The 14411-nt window shown below is 41.1% G+C and overlaps 1 protein-coding gene across 1 annotated transcript in view; it reads right to left on the bottom strand.

Moving 5' to 3' along the window:
* Nucleotides 1–14411, bottom strand: part of LOC145651229 (NACHT, LRR and PYD domains-containing protein 12-like) — a 68941-nt gene that overhangs the window by 3572 nt on the left and 50958 nt on the right. Inside the window, 1 exon segment of the mRNA XM_081696846.1 lies at nucleotides 6191–6364. Within this exon segment, the coding sequence (XP_081552972.1) occupies nucleotides 6191–6364 (174 nt within the window).

Genomic DNA, 14411 nt, shown 5'->3' with positions numbered 1-14411 from the left:
CAGATAATAGTTCTGTCTCTCTCTCTCACACACAGACAATAGTTCTGTCTCTCTCTCTCACACACAGACAATAGTTCTGTCTGTCTCTCTCTCTCTCTCCGTCTCTCTCACACAGATAATAGTTGTCTCTCTCTCACACACACACAGATAAGTTATCTCTCTCTCTCTCTCTCTCTCTCTCTCTCTCACACACAGTTATTATTTCTCTCTCACACAGATAATAGTCCTGTCTCTCTCTCTCTCACACACACACACAGATAATAGTTCTGTCTCTCTCTCACAAAGATAATAGTTCTGTTTCTCTCTCACACACAGATAATAGTTCTGTCTCTCTCTCTATTTCTCTCTCTCACACAAAGATAATAGTTCTCTCTCTCTCACACACACACACACACACACACAGATAATAGTTCTCTCTCTCTCTCTCTCTCTCCGTCTCTCTCACACAGATAATAGTTGTCTCTCTCTCACACACACACAGATAATAGTTATCTCTCTCTCTCTCTCTCTCTCACACACAGTTATTATTTCTCTCTCACACAGATAATAGTCCTGTCTCTCTCTCTCTCACACACACACACAGATAATAGTTCTGTCTCTCTCTCACAAAGATAATAGTTCTGTTTCTCTCTCTCTCTCTCACACACAGATAATAGTTCTGTCTCTCTCTCTATTTCTCTCTCTCACACAAAGATAATAGTTCTCTCTCTCTCACACACACACACACAGATAATAGTTCTTTCTGTCTCTCTCTCTCTCTCACACACAGATAATAGTTCTGTCTCTCTCTCTCTCTCTCTCTCTCTCACACACAGATAATAGTTCTGTCTCTCTCTCTCTCTTTCTCTCTCTCTCTCTCTTACTGTTTCACACACAGATAATAGTTATGTCTCTCTCTCTCTCTCTCTCCCTCACACACAGATAATAGTTCTGTCTGTCTCTCTCTCTCTCTCTCTCTCTCCGTCTCTCTCACACAGATAATAGTTGTTTCTCTCTCTCACACACAGATAATAGTTCTCTCTCTCTCACACACAGATAATAGTTCTGTCTCTCTCACACAGATAATAGTTCTGTCTCTCTCACACAGATAATAGTTCTGTCTCTCTCTCTCTCTCTCTCTCTCACACACACAGTTATTATTTCTCTCTCTCTCACACAGATAATAGTCCTGTCTCTCTCTCTCTCTCTCTCTCTCACAGATAACAGTTGTTTCTCTCTCTCTCTGTCTCACACAGATAATAGTTCTGTCTCTCTCTCTTTCTCACACACAGATAATAGTTCTGTCGCTCTCTCTCTCTCTCTCTCACAGTTATTAGTTCTCTCTCTCTCTCTCTCTCTCTCTTTCTCACACACAGATAACAGTTCTGTTTCTCTGTCTCTCTCTCTCACAGATAATATTTCTGTGTCTCTCTCTCTCACAGTTATTATTTCTCTCTCTCTCTCTGTCTCACACAGATAATAGATCTGTGTCTCTCTCTCACACAGATAATAGTTCTGTCTCTCTCTCTGTCTCACACACAGATAATAGTTCTGTTTCTCTCGCTCACACACAGATAATAGTTCTGTCTCTCTCTCTATTTCTCTCTCTCACACAAAGATAATAGTTCTCTCTCTCTCACACACACACAAAATAGTTCTGTCTCTCTCTCTCACACACACACACAAAGATAATATTTCTGTCTCTCTCTCTCACACACAGATAATAGTTCTCTCTCTTTCTCTTACACACACAGATAATATTTCTGTCTCTCTCTCTCTCTCTCTCACACACAGTTATTAGTTCTCTCTCTCTCTTTCTCTGTCTCACACAGATAATAGTTCTGTCTCTCTCTCTCTCTCTCTCTCTTTCTCACACACAGATAATAGTTCTGTCTCTCTCTCTCTGTCTCACACACATATAATAGTTCTGTCGCTCACTCTCTCTCTCTCTCTCTCACAGATAACAGTTCTGTTTCTCTCTCTCTCTCTCACACACAGATAATATTTCTGTCTCTCTCTCACACAGTTATTATTTCTCTCTCTCTCTGTCTCACACAGATAATAGATCTGTCTGTCTCTCTCTCTCTTACACACACAGGTAATAGTTCTGTCTCTCTCTTTCTCTCTGATAATAGTTCTGTCTCTCTCTCTCTCTCTCTCTCACACACACAGTTATTAGTTCTCTCTCTCTTTCTCTGTCTCACACAGATAATAGTTCTGTCCATCTCTTTCTCTCTCTCACACACACAGGTAATCGTTCTGTCTCTCTCTCTCTCTCTCTGTTCCACACACAGATAATAGTTCTCTCTCTCTCTCTCTCTCTCACACACAGATAATAGTTCTGTCTCTCTCTCTCTCTGTCTCACACACAGATAATAGTTCTGTCGCTCACTCTCTCTCTCTCTCTCTCACAGATAACAGTTCTGTTTCTCTCTCTCTCTCTCACACACAGATAATATTTCTGTCTCTCTCTCACACACAGTTATTATTTCTCTCTCTCTCTGTCTCACACAGATAATAGATCTGTCTGTCTCTCTCTCTCTTACACACACAGGTAATAGTTCTGTCTCTCTCTCTCTCACACACACAGGTAATAGTTCTGTCTCTCTCTCTCACACACAGGTAATAGTTCTGTCTCTCTCTCTTTCTCTCAGATAATAGTTCTGTCTCTCTCTCTCTCTCTCTGTCTCACACACAGAAAAGTTCTGTCTCATACAGACAGATAATAGTTCTGTCTCTCTCTCTGTCTCACACACAGATAATAATTCTGTCTCGCTCTCTCTCTCTCTTCCTCTCTCTCACACACACAGATAATAGTTCTGTCTCTCTCTCACACAAACACAAAGATAATAGTTCTCGCTCTCTCTCTCCATTTCAGACACACACATCGTTCTGGGCATTGAGAGTTCTGGTAAACTGGGATGTGATGATGTTGTCACTTCACCTCTCTTTTGTCTCTCTAGTTTGTTGACTGAGAGCGGCGGAGTGTTGATCATGCCTGTGGTTCCTTTTAGCTGTGCTGCCACAGCTACATCTGCCAAAGTCCATCTTTGCACATCATAGTTTCCTAATTTACACACCCTCTACCTGGACATGTCTAATAATCTAGTCTCTCTGTCTGCTGAGGTTCACCTACCCCTGATGTCATGACATTACTGTCTCAGCTGCCATGGCTCCTCCCACCACCCCATGATGCCCCCTGTTGTAGCCCCCCACACCTCCACCCCACACAGCTACTTCCCCGCTGCCCTTCATGGATGATCTCATACAGGAAGAGTTTCGGTCATGTGCACACCGTCGGGACCAGACTAAGACTTCTAGAAAACCACACTAGACATTAATTGCTTATTGTTCCATATTTCTTTATTTATTTTTCTCCATCTCACTACTTATTCTGCTCCTAATTGTCTCTATTCTTACTACTATAATGTCCGTTGTTGTCCAGAGGACCCCACCAATTTACAGCCCACCAGAACCAGTGCACTGAGGACACTGTCAGCACTGACATCCACACGTCTCTCACACATCTGGAGGACATGGACAGTTATGTTCCAGTGCTGTTCACTGATTACAGCTCAGCAGTCAACACAGTCACCCCAACCAAACTGACTGAAACACTCACCACTGGACTCACACCCTCCTTCTGTAAATGGGGGCTGAACTTTCTAACAGACAGAATCAGTCAGTCAGAACTGGCAATGTACATCCAGCACAAGGACTGAGAACACTGGGACCCCCCAGGACTGCGTGGCCGCCCAGTATAACACCAGCATCATCAAACTGGTTTGACTGATCACTGGATGAGACAGCATACAGGAGGGAGGTGACAGACATGGTGACATGGTGTCATGACAACAATCTCTCCCTGAATGCAGACAAGACCAAGAAGATGATTGTTGACCCAAGGAGGAAGGAGAAGCAACAGCACACACCACTACAGACAGGAGAGATGGAGGTGAACTCCTTCACCTTCCTGGAGTTCACATCAGTGAGGACCTCACCTGGACCTACAACACACCCCACATCAGTGAGGACCTCAGCTGGACCTACAACACACCCCACATCAGTGAAGACCTCACCTGGACCTACAACACACCCCACATCAGTGAGGACCAGAGCTGGACCTACAACACACACCCCACATCAGTGAGGACCTGAGCTGGACCTACAACACACACCCCACATCAGTGAGGACCTCACCTGGACCTACGACACACCCCACATCAGTGAGGACCTCACCTGGACCTACAACACACACACCGCATCAGTGAGGACCTCACCTGGACCTACGACACACCCCACATCAGTGAGGACCTCACCTGGACCTACAACACACACACCGCATCAGTGAGGACCTCACCTGGACCTACGACACACCCCACATCAGTGAGGACCTCACCTGGACCTACAACACACACACCCCATCAGTGAGGACCTCATCTGGACCTACAACACACACAACGCATCAGTGAGGACCTCATCTGGACCTACGACACACCCCACATCAGTGAGGACCTCACCTGGACCTACAACACACACACCCCATCAGTGAGGACCTCACCTGGACCTACAACACACCCCACACCAGTGAGGACCTCACCTGGACCTACAACACACCACATCAGTGAGGACCTCACCTGGACCTACAACACACACCCCACATCAGTGAGGACATCACATGGACCTACAACACACACCACATCAGTGAGGACCTCACCTGGACCTACAACACACACCACATCAGTCAGGACCTCACCTGGTCCTACAACACAGCCCACACCAGTGAGGACCTCACCTGGACCTACAACACACACCACATCAGTGAAGACCTCACCTGGAGCCACAACACATACACCACATCAGTGAGGACCTCACCTGGACCTACAACGCACACAACGCATCAGTGAGGACCTCACCTGGACCTACGACACACCCCACATCAGTGAGGACCTCACCTGGACCTACAACACACACCACATCAGTGAGGGCCTCACCTGGTCCTACAACACACCCCACACCAGTGAGGACCTCACCTGGACCTACAACACACCACATCAGTGAGGACCTCACCTGGACCTACAACACACACCCCACATCAGTGAGGACATCACATGGACCTACAACACACACCACATCAGTGAGGACCTCACCTGGACCTACAACACACACCACATCAGTGAGGACCTCACCTGGTCCTACAACACAGCCCACAGCAGTGAGGACCTCACCTGGACCTACAACACACACCACATCAGTGAAGACCTCACCTGGACCCACAACACATACACCACATCAGTGAGGACCTCACCTGGACCTACAACACATACACCACATCAGTGAGGACCTCACCTGGACCTACAACAAACACCACATCATAAAGAAATCCCAACAGTATCCGCTGTGTCCTCTGTTTATGTACGATACACAGCATGACCTGCAGGTAAACACTCTCCTGACATCAGAACTCTGAAAATGTTCAGCTCTTGTTCACAGTTTTATTGACAACAGGAGGAAACGTGAAACTGAATCACATGAAAGACAAATCAACAACAAGCCAGCCACAACAAGTACCGATATACACAAAACACAATGCAGCAAACTTCACAGAGAATAACATTATCCATCAAATAATGATCTGTGTTTACAAATAACAATACAATAAACTACACACAACCACAATGTTTTCAATAGGTATGAGATGTATGCAGACAACTGCATTAGCACGGCTATAATAACTACAATAACTATAATAACTACAATAACTATAATAACTACAATAACTAGAACTCTTGGAGTTGTATTCTCTCACTCTACGATCGCTACACACATGAACCGACTCGCTGCTACTGACACCCTGTGGTTCATAAATGAATTACAACTAACTTCAAAAAATGGAACAGAGTTTATAAACTCCTGACAGATCAGCATCTGTACTTCCTGAGGAGGCTGAGGAAATGTAGCATGTCATCTAAAACTCAGCAGTTCCTACAGGAGAATGATGGAGAGTGAACTCACCAGCCACCACAGTATGATATGGGAACGGCACTACTCAGGAATGGAAGACTCAGTTTTCAGTATTTTCTCATTCTCACTCTTTCATAAACACACACAGACACCAACACAGAAACACATACCCACGCACACACACACACACACACGTAAGCACACACAAACAAACCCACATACGCATGTACACACTAACGTTCCATACCTGAGAGTGTCCAGTCTGCAGTGGGGATCCTCCAGTCTAGAAGAGAGGAGTTTCACTCCTGACTCTCCTGGGTGGTTGTACGTCAGGTCCAGTTCTTTCAGGTGGGAGGGGTTTGACCTCAGAGCTGAAGCCAGAGAAGAACAGCCTTCCTCTGTGACCAAACAACCAGACAGTCTGCAGAAAGGAGGGAAACAGGTAGAGAGAGACAGAGAGTGAGATGCACTTCCAGAGCAGCCTGCATGGGGCAGCTAGAGAGGCTGGTAACTGTAGTTGGAGGTTCCTCCACTCTCATCTTTCTCTGGCATCCTCCATGGCAGATGGTTTTGTTCACTCTTCTCCAGATCGCTGCTGTCTGTGTTTATTTTAGCTCTTATTTTTATTCAGCCCTTCAGAACTCTAGTGCACTATTAACCTACATCAGAAGAACCCTAAAGCTGGACTTACACTGTGTGATTTCAGTGGTCTTATAAGACTGTTACATGTCAGACTGTATGAGATGATGCCAGTAAAATCTTGGCAGAATTCTACATCTGGCTGTGATAACAGGAGTAAAAACACTGTCACACTTCTGGACCTGTGACTGAGAGATAAAGTCTAAGAATCCTAAGCGATGCATACTTTTTGGAAGTTGCAAAGCTGATGCCAGACTTTCACAAGTGTTTTCCTCAAGATTACAGATAGCTAGACTGCAAGTAGATACAACAGACATTACAATGTACCCTACAGTAGATACAACAGACAATACAATATAGTCTACAGTAGATACAACAAATATTACAATATACCCTACAGTAGATACAACAGATATCACAATATACCCTACAGCAGATACAACAGACAATACAATATAGTCTACAGTAGATACAACAAATATTACAATATACCCTACAGTAAATACAAGATATCACAATGTACTCTACAGTAGATACAACAGATATCACAACATATTCCATAGTATATAGTATAGTGGAATTATTTTGTCATTATGGGAATATCTCTGAGAAATAGCTATCCAAAATCAGCATATTGTAAATGAGTACATGAATTCCCCTAATGGTAGTATGACTTTAATATAGGATTATTAAACTTCCGCGTGCTGTCTGGACAGCAGAGTCCCTCGCAGTCTTCAAACACAGACTGAAGACCCATCTGTTTGTGGAATATTTAAATGACCACTGATCCTGCTCCTATGTTGACTAACTAAAACTCTAGTACTTCTTGTAGGGTGTTTATTACTCTGATGTTGACTGCTCCTATGTTGACTAACTCTAGTACTTATTGTTTACTACTCTGACTGCTCCTATGTTGACTAACTCTAGTACTTGTTTATTACTCTGATGTTGACTGCTCCTATGTTGACTAACTCTAGTACTTGTTTATTACTCTGATGTTGACTGCTCCTATGTTGACTAACTCTAGCACTTGTTTATTACTCTGATGTTGACTGCTCCTGTGTTGACTAACTCTAGTACTTATTGTTTATTGCACTGATTGTCTGTTATAGAGCTTAAATGTATTTTGTACTTCTAGACATTAGCATTGATCCCTGTATTTCAACAGTATTCTAGTTCATTGGTATCTTGCACTCTAACCTACTTTACTGGCTAGGATCTGTTCTATGAGGAAATGACAAAGCACTTTTCTAAGTCGCTCTGGATAAGAGCATCTGCCAAATGCTGTAAAAGTAAATATAAATGTACTCTTATGTGGTCATGGAACTGTCTTGGCTTTATGGGACATTCCTGAGAAATGGATATCCAAAATCAACCTGAATGAAATGAGTACATGAATTCACCCAAAGGTATTATTATTTTAATAGGAGTTTATGAAAAATAGTAGAGTGAAATCTGTCCAAACTTACTCTGCTGATACTCTGCAAATTCAGTCTATACAAAATTAGTGCATTATTTCGCCTAAAGGTAGTTTGACTTTAATATGGATTTATGAAGACATTGTACAGTGAGTGTCAAAACTTACTCTGCTAATAGTCAAGGGCTTCTACTCACATGTGGTAGTGGAACTGTTTTTGCATTTTGTTAAAACTCAGAAAAATATGTAAAACTTCAATATAGATTTATTAATGATCTGGTGATGGCCAAGGGCCACCATTCAATTGGCAGTGGAATATTTCAGTCCTGGAGTTCCCCTGCCCTGCACATTTGCCACATTTCACTAGTGATAACCCCTGTTTCAGCTGGCAGTCAAGATCTATAACCTTCTGAGAAACATTATGTAGAAAAAGCATTTTCCACAATGCTTATTAAGCTGTGTAAATATATTACCAATTGTGTTTAATCTAATTATGCAATTAAACTAGTTCAATCAAGTAAACTGTATTTTGTACTTTTAAATGTAGTAAACGTGCATGTCCATCTAAGCTTTTTAAAATACGCAAGTCTGTTTCTTTGCTTAGGAAGAGTTAGATTGCGGTGAGCAGCGAAATACCGTAAAATCACGCATATAGGCGCATTGAATTTAAAGCGCGGATGACTTGACCGTGAATCGCTAAAGCGCGGATAGCGTGATCGCGGTTGTAACCTAGTGACCACCTGTAACCTAGTAACCACCTGTAACCTAGCTACAAGGTTTAAATGTGTTTAAACTGATGTAGGGGACATGACTGATTAATACACAGCTGTACTTCATGAACACCAGATGTTATAAATCACATCCCCGTCAAATCTCCCGTCACACCCTCACCCTCCTCCCTCCTGCTCTCAACTACGTGAAGATCCAACCGCATTTCTACTAAAGACTGTAACTTGATTGTTGCAAAGACAAGAAGTCCAATCTTGTTTATTGACGGTTTGGTCAAATTGTTGAGACTGTTAGCTGGTTAGATATCTGTGCTGAACAGTAAACAACTAAACAAATCAACATAGCTAGACTTTCTTTGCTAACATTAGCTAGTTAGCTGTTAGCCATGAATGACGATCAGAGATTGAGTGAAAAACTCACACAGGCTTTGTCTGTCTGTCTTAGTCCATCTACTTTTACTTTTTGTCTGTCCCTTTCTGGAATTTTCCTTTTCTCTTGGAAATCACCATAGCAGCAAATATCCTCCAATTCCAGTTTGTGAGATTTTCTGTCATTTTCATGATCCACTACAGTTCTCTTCACCTCAGTAAGTTAAAACAGCTCCTCTGATGCTATTGGCCACTGTAATGACGTCATTCAATATTCTGCTGCCCCGGCCGTCCGACCACATATGTGATTGGATAAAATTACTGTCACTCAAATTGAGAAACTTGTCATTTATATTTCTGTTACTGCTGGATACAAGTGCTTCTTGGATATTCATGTTATTACTACCTTTATTTTTTTTTTCAAATGGTACAATTTTAAAAAAATTGTGGAGTGTTTTTATTGTACCTTTTGACATTTTTTAATACGTCAACATAGACTTCCTAAAAACACAAGGGCAACAATCACAAGGTTATTACTGTATTTCTAGACCAAACTGTTTTCTGCTGTTTCGTGTGCTCCCAGTTTTAGTTGAGAAAAATATTAGGAACATTATCTTCACTACATATAATGGTGTTATACTGTTTCTGACCATTCTGGTGCCCTACACACACCCAAACACACCCTGCTGCTACCACACTACAGTTACAGTGAAACTACAAACACTCCATAACTGCAGCCTGATAAGATTTAATAGACAGACTGAACACAGGCATGCTAATAGAACACAGATTTGTACCTTCAGTTTCCAGAGTTGGCTCTGTCCTAGTACAACTCCCCCAGGTCATTGTGCCAGTGTTGGGTAGTGTAGTCTATTGTGCGGCTGTGTGTATCAACATAAAATATCGTGGGTGTAGAAGATTACTGTACATTCACTGAGTGGATTTGAGCTTGTTACATCCACTACTGTATTTTCTTTTCCCTCTTCTGGTTTATGTTTAATGAAGACAGGTTTGGGGTGGAGCAAGTGTTGGGTTTGGTTTTTATTCTGGTTTATACTCCCCATAGAGTCAGACGGCATGTTTGTAGATCTCTATTACTTTTTTGTAATAGTGGTTTGTGCTCAGAATAAAGTGTCTGTTGTGGTCTCTCCCCCTACACTGGCACATAACAGATGGATAAAGGTTGGTATCTCTCTCTAATCATCTGCAGCTGAAATAACCAGCAACTGAAGATGGCTGCCTCCAACACTCCAAACACTGTAAGATAAAACTGATGATTTTCTTCATAATTTGTGAACCCTAAAGACGGCCATGTTACTATATTGTGTGGGATGTAGCTTGGACACATTCAAACTAGCATAACCATTGTATTAGAGTGTTGCTATGAACAATGCATTAAATAAGAGTTTTACACATTTTTTTTTTTTTAACAGAGCAGTGCCTTGACTCTCCCACTATTTGTATTTTATATAATTTCCCTGCAAAACACCTTCACTATTGTTTCTGAACTTCTGAGCCCTCCAGACATCTTGTGGTTTTAAGTATTTTCTGTGGTCAGTGTTTGTTCTCCTGTATGGAGGAAGCAGAAAGACAAGGAGCACAGCAAGGGGTCCAGTGAGGAGCACATTCTATCAGTGGTGGTCACACACAGATAATAATTCTGCCTCTCTAACACACACAAATAGATCTGTCTGTCTCTCTCTCTCTCTATTTCACACACACAAACTCACAGATAATAGTTCCGTCTCACACTTACAAATAATAGATCTGTCTCTCTCTCTCTGTCTCTCTCTCTATTTCTCTCTCATACACACACACACACAGATAAAAGTTCTCTCTCTCTCTCTCTCACATATACACACAAATAATAGATCTGTCTGTCTCTCTCTGACTGTCTCTCACTCTCTATTTCAGACACACACACACAGATAATAGTTCTCTTTCTCTCTCAAACACGTAGATAATAGTTCTGTCTCTCTCTCTCCCACACACACACACACACACACACACAAACAAATAATAGTTCTGTCTCTCCCTCACACACACACACACACACACACGTTTCAATCGAGGTGAAGCATTATAAACAGCAAATGAAACATATTTGTGTCAATCTGTGTAATAAATAAGATTTCAAACAGTAGTCATATTGGCTCTGAACTAAACAGTGTGAGGTCTGGTTTACTGTGTATAAACAGTAGTTATATTGGTCCTGAACTAAACAGTGTGAGGTCTGGTTTACCGTGTATATACAGTAGTTATATTGGTCCTGAACTAAACAGTGTGAGGTCTGGTTTACTGTGTATAAACAGTAATTATATTGGCCGTGAACTAAACAGTGTGAGGTCTGGTTTACTGTGTATATACAGTAGTCATATTGGCACTGAACTAAACAGTGTGAGGTCTGGTTTACTGTGTATAAACAGTAATTATATTGGCCCTGAACTAAACAGTGTGAGGTCTGGTTTACTGTGTATAAACAGTAGTTACACTGGCCCTGAACTAAACAGTGTGAGGTCTGGTTTACTGTGTATATACAGTAGTCATATTGGCTGTGAACTAAACAGTGTGAGGTCTGGTTTACTGTGTATAAACAGTAGTCATATTGGCACTGAACTAAACAGTGTGAGGTCTGGTTTACTGTGTATATACAGTAGTCATATTGGCACTGAACTAAACAGTGTGAGGTCTGGTTTACTGTGTATGAACAGTAGTCATATTGGCTGTGAACTAAACGGTGTGAGGTCTGGTTTACTGTGTATATACAGTAGTCATATTGGCCGTGAACTAAACAGTGTGAGGTCTGGTTTACTGTGTATAAACAGTAGTTATATTGGCCCTGAACTAAACAGTGTAAGGTCTGGTTTACTGTGTATAAACAGTAGTTATATTGGCCCTGAACTAAACAGTGTGAGGTCTGGTTTACTGTGTATATACAGTAGTTATATTGGCCCTGAACTAAACAGTGTGAGGTCTGGTTTACTGTGTATAAAAAGTAGTCATATTGGTCCTGAACTAAACAGTGTGAGGTCTGGTTTACTGTGTATAAACAGTAATTATATTGGCCGTGAACTAAACAGTGTGAGGTCTGGTTTACTGTGTATATACAGTAGTCATATTGGCACTGAACTAAACAGTGTGAGGTCTGGTTTACTGTGTATAAACAGTAGTCATATTGCCCTGAACTAAACAGTGTGAGGTCTGGTTTACTGTGTATATACAGTAGTTATATTGGCAGTGAACTAAACAGTGTGAGGTCTGGTTTAATGTGTATAAACAGTAGTTATACTGGTCCTGAACTAAAGAGTGTGAGGTCTGGTTTACTGTGTATATACAGTAGTCATATTGGCACTGAACTAAACAGTGTGAGGTCTGGTTTACTGTGTATATACAGTAGTCATATTGGCCGTGAACTAAACAGTGTGAGGTCTGGTTTACTGTGTATAAACAGTAGTTATATTGGCCCTGAACTAAACAGTGTGAGGTCTGGTTTACTGTGTATAAACAGTAGTTATATTGGCCCTGAACTAAACAGTGTGAGGTCTGGTTTACTGTGTATATACAGTAGTTATATTGGCACTGAACTAAACAGTGTGAGGTCTGGTTTACTGTGTATAAACAGTAATTATATTGGCCGTGAACTAAACAGTGTGAGGTCTGGTTTACTGTGTATATACAGTAGTCATATTGGCACTGAACTAAACAGTGTAAGGTCTGGTTTACTGTGTATAAACAGTAATTATATTGGCCCTGAACTAAACAGTGTGAGGTCTGGTTTACTGTTTATAAACAGTAGTCATATTGCCCTGAACTAAACAGTATGAGGTCTGGTTTACTGTGTATATACAGTAGTCATATTGGCTGTGAACTAAACAGTGTGAGGTCTGGTTTACTGTGTATATACAGTAGTCATATTGGCCGTGAACTAAACAGTGTGAGGTCTGGTTTACTGTGTATATACAGTAGTCATATTGGCTGTGAACTAAACAGTGTGAGGTCTGGTTTACTGTGTATAAATAGTAGTTATATTGGCCCTGAACTAAACAGTGTGAGGTCTAGTTTACTGTGTATGAACAGTTGTTATACTGATCCTGAACTAAATAGTGTGAGTTCTGGCTTGATTGCTGGCAAATAATTTCAGCACCAAATGTCCAGTTGAGGCCTGCAGAACATATTTACTGGGGGGACAGATGGGACCAGTGAACATCTTGTGGTGACACACTAAAATGGCCTTACAGCACAGAGGAATTTCAGGGTACACAAGTTAAGTGTATAAGAAACTACATACATACTGTTTAATTCCTTATCAGATTATGGACAATCACATGAAGTCAGTAAGGGAGTCATTCATTAACCCATAAGATTACATTTTGAATGAATCATCACCAATAAATCAAGGGTGTGGGTTACATAAACATAAATATTATTATCTGAGAAAGGTTCATTTCTGTCCAGCACTTAATATTTTATATCACTTACAAGTATCTTCCATTCTTTGATTCATACCCTTGATAAAGGTTGTATTTCAAGATTCCAAAAATTGTGTGTGTGGTTATAATTCTACAAGTAGTTATAATTCTATGTTTAGTTCTAATACTACAAGTAGTTATAAGTCTCCCTGTGGTTATAATTTTACAAGTGGTGATAATTCTTGATGTATCTACATTCTGTAGTATCAAATAATGAATTATGGATGCAGAAATGTCAGAAATGTCTGAAGTTCTGATGTAATTACAAAAACACCACACATGCTAGGTACCACACACACACACACACACACACACACACACACACACACACACACTTAGACAATATCCCACCCAAAAACCCAAGGGAATCATGTGTGCTTGTAAAAGAGTCCTGTAATGTGTCTAGAACCTCAATAGTTCAGCTTTAAATGTTTTAATTAAGATTTTAAGGGCTTGTATTTGCAGAGAGATTAGAATGACTGATGTTTACAGTGTTTCCATACATAAACTAGATAAAATCACTCAGTGAAAATCTTACATTAGAACACTTCATTTTACAACACTATTGTTGGGAGTTTCTGAATATATTCATCCTGTAAGACATTTTGCTAAATTTCTGCGCTCAGGTGACCAAAAATGCAGCTTGTGGACAAAATGCCAAAGCGCCTAGTTGAAGCAGCATTGTAATAAATACACCTGTACATGTGGACAAGGACTCATCTGTGTCTCCTCTTTACAATGTTATATTTCCCTTGAATATCTGCTTATGCATCACAAATGTAACTCTTTGCCTCCACAGTGTGGTCATTTAATGAAATGCAGTGAGGTTTCAACAGAAAACTATAT

Source organism: Electrophorus electricus, chromosome 1 (genome assembly GCF_041902795.1).
Source record: "Electrophorus electricus isolate QZ-2024a chromosome 1, ASM4190279v1, whole genome shotgun sequence".
Lineage (NCBI taxonomy): Eukaryota > Metazoa > Chordata > Actinopteri > Gymnotiformes > Gymnotidae > Electrophorus > Electrophorus electricus.
Note: the sequence above shows the minus strand (reverse complement) of the source record. Positions and strands in the feature narration are given on the sequence as shown.